Source organism: Natrix helvetica, assembly GCF_964273705.1.
Source record: "Natrix helvetica genome assembly, chromosome: 1".
Lineage (NCBI taxonomy): Eukaryota > Metazoa > Chordata > Lepidosauria > Squamata > Natricidae > Natrix > Natrix helvetica.
The window spans coordinates 19,552,523-19,561,481 of NC_138548.1; the positions used below are offsets into that span (position 1 = coordinate 19,552,523).

The 8,959-nt window shown below is 45.7% G+C and overlaps 1 protein-coding gene across 2 annotated transcripts in view; it reads left to right on the top strand.

Moving 5' to 3' along the window:
• ANO8 (anoctamin 8) overlaps window positions 1-7,016 on the top strand; it is a 106,611-nt gene extending 99,595 nt beyond the window's left edge. The window contains exons 17-18 of one of the 2 annotated variants that reach the window (XM_081958347.1): window positions 2,004-2,289; window positions 5,422-7,016. In XM_081958347.1, coding sequence (XP_081814473.1) covers window positions 2,004-2,289; window positions 5,422-5,462 — 327 coding nt within the window. In that variant the 3' untranslated portion in view covers window positions 5,463-7,016. Of the gene's footprint in view, window positions 1-2,003; window positions 3,591-5,421 lie in introns of those variants that run through there. The other variant, XM_081958346.1, reaches the window with a different exon arrangement.
• Window positions 7,017-8,959: the final 1,943 nt, after the last annotated feature.

An 8,959-nucleotide genomic window follows, 5' to 3' on the forward strand; every position in this document is an offset into this window, starting at 1 on the left:
CTTCACTTAATAACCATGTTACTAATTTGACAAGTGCAGTAATTCACTTAACATCTGTGACAAGAAAAGTCATAAAATAGGGCAAAATTCACGTAACCTGCCTCGCTTAGCAAACATGCCTACAGACGACCCGTACAGGCAGTCTTTGACTTACGATTACAATTGAGCCCAAAACTTCTTTCGCTAAGTGAGGCATTGCGTCAGCCTCTATTTTGCTTCCTTGCTATTGGCTGCCATAGTAACCTGGGGAGGGGGGGGCATAGGTATTTGGAAGTGGAAGCAAGCTGGTGGAGAGGCCTCGTGAGGAAGAGAGAGGATTGCTGTCATCATCTACTGTGCAGCTGAATGGACTTGTTTATGCCCAGTCAAATTCAACCGTCCCAGAATACCAGATGGATGAAGCCATCTGAAGATCCACCCAACATGACACCATGGGGGCTGGGGATTGGGCATTCAGCCTGGGTCCTTGGGGGAAGGATTTGGGAATATTTTCAATATATACTGTATTTTTCGGAGTATAAGACACACCTTTCCCCCCCCTAAAAGAGCGTGGAAATGTTGGTGCATCTTATACACCGAATACAGCCATTTTTGGCCTCCTGAGGCCCCGTCCCCACATCACATTTTTGCAAAAACCGACCTGTTTTTTGCAAAAATGGAGGCTTTTTTGCCTTCCCCCAGCTCCCAACAGGTCTCTACAGGCTTCAGCAGGGCTGGGGCAAGGCAAAAATGCCCCCGTTTTGGCAAAAAACAGACCATTTTTCACAAAAACTGAGGCTTTTTTGCCTTCCCTCAGCCCCCAGCAGCCATCTGCAGGCTTCAGCAGGGCTGGGGCAAGGCAAAAATGGGGGTGTTTTGCCTTCCCCCAGCCCTGCTGAAGCCTACAGAGTGCTGCTGGGAGCTGAGGGAAGGCAAAAGATTTTTTTTTTCTTACTTACCTCTTCAAAATCTTGGTACGTCTTATATCCCGGTGGGTCTTATAGTTCGAAAAATATGGTAATTTTTGTGCCTTTAGCTTCAGATCTTGCTTTTCTTTTGCTGCTATCACTTCATATCCAGTAAAAATACCTTTTCTCTAAAACCATGCAGTTGGGAGTTTTCTTTCTTGTGTTTTGAAGGAGACACACCTGACACATTGGATAAGTGAATTTTGCCCCATTTTACTACTTTTCTTGTCACAGTTGTTAAGTGAACCTGGCTCCCCCACTGACTTTGCTTGTCAGAAGGTTGCAAAGGGGACTCACGTGACCCAGGAACCCGACAACCATCATAAATGTGAATTAGTTGTCAAGCATCCAAATCTTGATCATGTGACCATGGGGATGCCACATCAGTTGTAAATGTGAAAAACGGTCATAAGTCACCTTTTTCAATGCCATCATAACTTTGAAAGAGCACTAAACGAACTGCTGTAAGTTGAGGACCACCTGTATTAAAAAATAAATGTGATAGAGAAAGGTGTGTGAAAAAGGACAGAGACTCTTCAGGGGAGAAAGAGAAGCCGTAGGAAGCTGGAATGGAATGGAATGGAATAGAATAGAATAGAATAGAAAAGAATAACAGAGTTGGAAGGAGCCTTGGAGGTCTTCTTGTCCAACCTCCTGCTTAGGCAGGAAACCCTATACCGTTTCAGACAAATGGCTATCCAACATCTTCTTAAAGACTTCCAGTGTTGGAGCATTTACAACTTCTGGAGGCAAGCTGTTCCACTGATTAATTGTTCTAACTATCAGGAAATTTCTCCTCAGTTCTAAGTTGCTTCGCTCCTTGATTAGTTTCCACCCATTGCTTCTTGTTCTACCCTCAGGTGCCTTGGAAAATAGTTTGACTCCCTCTTCTTTGTGGCAACCCCTGAGATACTGGAACAATGCTATCATGTCTCCTCTAGTCCTTCTTTTCATTAGACTAGACATACCCAGTTCCTGCAACTGTTCTTCATATGTATTAGCCTTCAGTCCCCTATTGGTAAGTTAATTAATCTTTGTGTCGTTATATCCTCCCAGAAGCACGAGCGACAGGCCCAGCACCACTTCCAACAACAACAGCGTCGTAAACGGGAGGAAGAGGAGCGTCAGCGCCATGCCGAATATCATGCCCGGAAAGAACGTGAGAGCAGCCGGGAGGAAGGCAAGGCTAATGGTGGCGGGCAGGATCCTGGACACGAGAAGAGTCAGCCCAAAGGGAAGGGCTCAGGAGGGTCAAGCCACGGATCCGAGAAACCCAAACGGCCCAGCTCCCTCCTGGCCACCAACAACGTCCTGAAGCTCAAGCAGATCATCCCTCTACAGGGCAAGTTTTTATCAGGGAGCACGGGGGCAGCTGGCACTGGGACAGCCCGTTCACCCCCGTCCCCCACTAGTACTGATAACAAACTACCTGGGTTCCTTAGTTTCAAGTTCCTTAAGTCCCCAGAGACAAAACGGGAAGCCAACACTGAGAAGGTGCAGTCACCCACTAAGCCTTTCAACCCCAGCAAACTGTTCAACTTCAGCAAATCCGAAGGGGGCAATGGGGCACCATCCCCACCACGGCCAGGCCCTTCGGCAGATGCAGGCGAAAAGCCTTTGGCCAGCAGATCACATCTCAACGGGTTGGCAGATGAGGAAGTGTCTGAGGACCTGGAGATCCGAACCATGGTGGAGGAGGAGGGGCCGAGCCACAAACTCTAACCAAGATTGTTAGGGTGTGAGAGCCGGGAAAGAGGGAGGAAGAGGAAGGCGTGGGTTGCTGGTTGGTTCCTCAAGCAGAATTGGGGCAGCCTCTGCGTTGAGTTGGGAGAGGTTTGCTGGGTCTATCAACCCTTTTCCAAGCAATTTCAGGGCAATCCTTCCAGAGTTCTACACTGGGGAAAAGAAAGTTGAAGGTGATTCGAGGGAGGTTTTGATGGCTTCGACCTGGAGATCCAGTTCTTATATTGGTGGTTATTGATCTAAGTCAGATATTAAACCAAGAACACCCCAAGAATAAGGAAAAAGCATTGCAAGTTAGAAGTGAAGGATACGAAGCGGAAGGTAGAGGGGATTTCAACTAACCTTTAACAGGTCGTGTTACGTGTCTTTCCCCCTCATTTTATTAAAGCTTGGGCCAGGAAAGCATCCTAGCTCAAACTAATTTTCTAAATTTTAACCCACATAATTCCCAGATGCTTCTCCCTCTTTAACAGGGATGGACAAGACTGCAAAAAAAAAAAAAAAAAAGTTGGTGCAATTTCTTGTTTAAGAAGTCACAACCTTTTAAAAACGCCATTAACCTTCATTGGAGTGTTTTTACTTTCCCTCCAGAGTTTATGCTTCAGGTATTAGATAGAATTTCAGCCATAGCTAGTGTAGCCTTTTCCTTGGATGTAAATATTTCGAAGAGAGCCACAAATAACTAGAATCGGATGGGAGGAAGCTTTGCATTTACTTTCCCCTCCTTCCATTTAAATCATAGATGATCCCCACACAGCCCCCATTTCTGCTTGAAGAACAGCCTCATGGGGCAGCAAAGCACAGGATTTTCAGGAGGCTGGAAGGGGAGGGGGAAGGTTGGAACCATTGTCCATGCATGATTGACATCTCTTGCACTAAAACTGAACAAAAAAAACCCACGGTAACTTTCATGTTTCTGAGACACGATTCAAAAGCTACATCAGTCGATCCAACAAAAAAAAATTGAGACAAGTAGCATTAAGAGTTCTCGGAACAAAGATCTACCACCTATTTTCCTTCTACAAACTTAGTAATAAAGAAAACAAGAAATAAAGGGATGGGGTGGAGGGATAAAAATCTAGTTTGAATGGCACTATTATGAAGGATTGTTAATTTTGTTTTTTTGCAATAAGGACCTTGACTTGTGACAGGCTGCGCCAAGGAGATTTTTCTCCATTTGCCGCTTAATGGGGAAAAACAGATATAGGTAGTCCTCAACTTACAATCACAATTGGGATTGGAAATTCCATCAGTAAGTGATATATGGTCATAAAGTGAGTCGCGCCCTATTTTATCACCTTTTGCCATGGTCATCCAGGAAATCGCACAACTGCTAAGCGAATCTGGTATGTTCCCCCCCCCCCCCATTAATTTTGCCTGTTGGCAACCCTCTGCGAAGGTCACTAGGAGTGACCACATAAACCTTGTGGGACACAGCTACTGTCGTAAGTAGATGCTCTTTGCCAAGTGCACAAGTGACTACAAAGCTGCTACAACAGCCCTAAGTACAATGGCTGGTTACAAGCCACTTTTTCCAGTGCCATAATTTTGAACAGTTCTTAAAGGAATGGTTGTAAGGCAAGGATCACCTGTAAATGGAGCTAATTTTTTTTAATGACTTCCATGAGAAATCCATGCAGCTGGCCTTGCCACAATATGGAAGAGTTCACTACTGCTGCTGCCTTCTGAAATAACTTATTTCAGATTCCACATCCAACATGCACACCAGGGGTTTCCTGCTCATTTCTTTTATCAGTATTAACCATATTAACCAGTTCAGCCCCGCTTGGCTTTTTAAATATTTAGGTGCACCCACTTGCTGAGTTGAGAGGGAAGAGTTTGAGCTAAAACAGACGTTGGCAAACCTAAACACTCAAAAAAGCCACAAAGGTCCTAACCGGAAGCCCCCTGTGCAATTCTGGAGCTGACCAGAAGTCCAGTTCCCCCACCATAGAGTCTCCTCCTAGCGCAGTGTCCTTTTTCCTCTACCTGTCCTAACTGAAAGCCCTATCAATTGTGGAGCCGAGCGGAAAACCCATCCCTTCCCATAGAGTCTTCTCCTGCCGCGCCGTGCTTCACCCCCCACCCCGAAATCCGGAAGCTCCTCTCAAAGTTGTGGCACTGACTGGCAACAGGGAGCCACAGCAGAGGGATGAAAGAGCCACCTGCGGCTCCAGAGCCGTGGGTTTTTGCTGACCCCTGAGCTAAAAGATAGAAAAGCCAGGATGCATATTGAAATAAATAGGGAGAATGGAATTTTCTCATTAGTCTGCCCCAAGTAGATAATAGCTAGAGTTATCACCTTCAGGGATGTTCTAACACTTAGGAAATGGGGTGGGTGGAACTTTTTTTTTTTAATCAGGCAGTGTCGATTTGTACTTTTGGTCCAAATTTCTCACAACTGGTCTGGATAGGAAGGGGGGGGGGGAAATCCTCCTTTAATCTGGCAGCTGCTTTTAATATGCAAATCACTGTCAAAAGACCTGCTGTTTTTTTTTTGTTGTTGTTGTTCCTTGATTTCCAGCTTTGCAGAATCTCTCGAGCGTAGTTTTGTTGGCAGGAAAGCTGTTGCAGAGAGCAGGCATGGCCTCTGGCATCCCACCCCACCCCACCCCACTTAAGTGAGCGGGAAATGGCAAGCTTAGCACCAGAGATCTACGGAGGCAGCATCTCAAGCTTTTGTCAGCTTCCCAAAAATTAAAGGAAAACTGCTTTGTCTTTTCTTTACTAGTCCAAAGGAGTCGTTCGCTTTGCAGGACGGAAAAGAAGTGACTCTCTAAAGGAAGGGATTTCTCTTTGTCTTCTATACACAACCCCGTCCTTCTCTGGAGCAATTTGCCATCACCGCAATACATAACTGACTGCTGCTAATACATTTGCTCCTCACAAGCCATTGCAGCGATCAGATTGGAAGAGGGATTTCCAACAGGTGCTGGCCACCTTTCTGGCCTGCTCCTGAAAAAAAGCCCCTCAGAGGATTTTCGACCACTAAATCCTCCAAGGGAAAAAAAGTGGGGGGCGCCAGAAACCCAATAAGGAGCTCCGATGCCTCTCCTCCTCTGAATCACTCCTTTGCCGGATGGTGAAGCCAAGTGCTGGCCTAGCTGTATTTTCACCCGCGCCAGAATGCCAAAAAAAAAAGGGGGGGACTGACCTGCATGGCTTTGATGCTCAAAGCTTTTTCTCTCTCTTTTTCTCTCTTTTTTTTTGCGGTGGCATCACTTTCAAGCTGTTTCGCAAGAGCAATAACACAACGCTAGCAGCTACCAAGTTCATTGCTGGATGCCAGCTCCATTCGATGGGTGCCAAGGAAATAAACCAGGAGAGAAAGACTGGTATGCTGGCTTGCTTGGACTCGTCCGGGACACGTGTGGGTTGTTTTCAACGTGGCTTTTCTGTCTTCTATCAAGTGGGCAGAAGAGAATCGACCCCACTCGCAGCTCTTAGCTGTGACGCCAAGAATTATTTATCTTCTCTTGGTGGACTTAACCTGCCTGCGTGTCATTCCCTAGCAGCTCAAAACGGGCCACTTTCATTCTGCTGAACGGTTATAATCAATCCATTCTCCTGCTTCTTCATTGCCTAACCATGGAATGCGTTTTCCCCAGTGACCCAGCCGGCGTTCATTCATATTTGCCATGCCCAGCCAGCCAAAGCTTAGCAAAACGGGGGGCAGTTCACAGAAAGGCACGATTTGGACGCACCGAGACCCCTCCCAAGCCAGATGGGATTTGAGGTGGGCAGAAAGGCTCCCTTCTCCTCCTCAAACGCCCTCTTCCAATTCTGCAGCACCCCAGGCCCACACTCCGATATGGACCTCGGAGTACCTACAAAAGCACTGGTCTCTTTAATGTCTTACTCTCCTGAGCAATTCACTGTACCAGAGGGGGATTTTGTTTGTTTTTTTAAACGGGAGGAAAGCAAAGGGGACTATTTTTTTTAAAATTTATTGATTTGCTGCATTCTAATTTATTTCCGTGACTTGAGCAAGGAGGCAAAGGAGGGTGGGAGAATCTCAATTTCTTTTTAAGTTATTTTTGTCATATTTTTGTAAATTTGGCAGAAATGCAATAAAATTATATTTCAACAAAAGGAATAAAAAGTCGGGTAGGGTGGGGCAGACACCAGCAGCTCCTTCAGCATTTATTTACACAAGGCCCTCACTCATAACTTTTGCTACACTCGAGGATACATTATAAGGAGATTGAGGGTCTCGTTTGATGTATATGTTGCCCATCTCACTACCCAAGCGACTCTGGGTGGCTAATCTGAAACCTATCAAATTTGATTTATTCAGCATATCCCTAAATATTGAATATTATATAAATTGTGACTATAAGGGCCTGTTGTGGCCTGCCAGCAGGCAGTGGAACTGGCAGCAGATTCGGACAGTGAGGAGGTTGGGGAGGAACATGGGCCACTCCTGGAGTCTGGGGAAGGCTCTGATGAGGGCTCTGTGTCGGAGGCAGAGGGGGGGCCAGAGCCATCTGACAGTTATCAGCTGCCTTCAGAGTCAGACATCAGTGAGGCAGACGAACAACTGGAGCCTGTTCCCAGTGTGCACATGCGCAGAGTTGCCAGACGAAGGAAACAGCTGAACAACAGGGGTCAACTTGGGAGTAAGGCCACAAGTGGACGATGAATGGCCCCTCTCCCAGAGGAAATAAAAGAGGAGCAAAAGGGGAGTGGAGTTTGCAGGAGACAATTAGATCAATTAATTGGCTCATGACTCTCTCAGACTCCTTGTCAAGATATCAGCCTGTCAGCTCTCCAAGCCAGACCCAATAAGGTCCGTCACTGTAAATCCTCCCTGGAAAGACTTTGCTGTATGTGAATGAACAGAATTCACAGTAAATTAATAAAAGGGAGTTTGCTTCGTGCTCTTAGGAAGCCTCAATCAGAACAGGCCCACTGGCTTTTGGCTGGTCCACAGAAAATGCTGTGCCAAATTGGAGCCACATTACCACTTAGTGAAAGTGTGTAAAAGCAATCACTGCCTTAAAATTCTACTTTTTAAGGCACTAGTAAGGCTTCCAGGCGGCTTTAAAAATATGTTTCCTGAAATTTAATTTGATTATGTGCGTGCAGAGAGTATTAGAATGTGTATATGTGTGAATCAAATGTGTATATACATGTGCGTGGAGTAGTCCTTGCAGTTTTCTTGGCAAGGTTTTTCAGATGTAGTTTGCCGTTGCCTCCTGTTTTAAGGGATGAGTGATGGGCCCAAGATCGCCCAGTTTGCTTTGTGCCTAAGGTGGCACGACAAGAGTCTCCCATTTTTTTTAGCCTAGAATCCTTAGCCACTGCACCAAACTGGCTCTTTTAGAAATATAACCATGTGTTAATTCTGTGTTGCTGGAGTTATACTTTGCAACTGCTTAAAATAGCCTTTGGTGACCCTGATCCAGCTAAAAGCTATCTGGCTTCGTCTCTTGGGCTAAGCAAGGGATCTTTTTAGGGTACATTTTGAACTTTGAGAATATGGCACGTGTTCTCACAAAATCTCTTTGGGGGAAAAGGCTGCCTGCTCACAAGAAGGTTGACACGAGGGATGTTAACTCCTTCCTGTAAATGCAATTTGCCATCATGTCTCCTAGGCAGCAAGCCTATCACCCATTTCCTTAAAGGGTTTCCTTAAAAATGTCCGATGACCCATGGGATTTTATGGGTTCTATGAAAGGCGCTTAGGTGTACACGGACAATCCTAGAGTTAACGCCATGGATCATTTTGCTAAAATACAGCCAGATGCTAGGTCTCAACTGCAACAATTCTTGGCAGCGACTAATTTTTGCTATAATCTACTGGCTATCTGTGTTTGCAGTCCTAATTCAACAGTCCTATCTTAGGTATCAAAGATTTCTCGGATCTTGGGAGCCACAGAAAGAAATCTATTCACCATTTTGATTATATTCTATCAAATTTGGCATTGACTTTTAGCAACGACAGACAAATCTTCCAGAATAAAAGGTAATGGTAAAGGTTCCCCTCGCACATATGTGTTAGTCATTCCTGACTCTAGGGGATGATGCTCATCTCAGTTTCAAAGCAGAAGAGCCAGCGCTGTCCAAAGACATTTCCGTGGTCATGTGGCCGGCATGACTAAATGCTGACGGCGCACGGAACGCTCTTACCTTCCTACTAAAGGTGGTTCCTATTTTTCTACTTGCATTTTTACGTGCTTTCAAACTGCTAGGTTGGCGGAAGCTGGGACAAGTAATGGGAGCTCATTCTGTTATGCGGCCCCGGGGATTCGAACTGCCGACCTTTC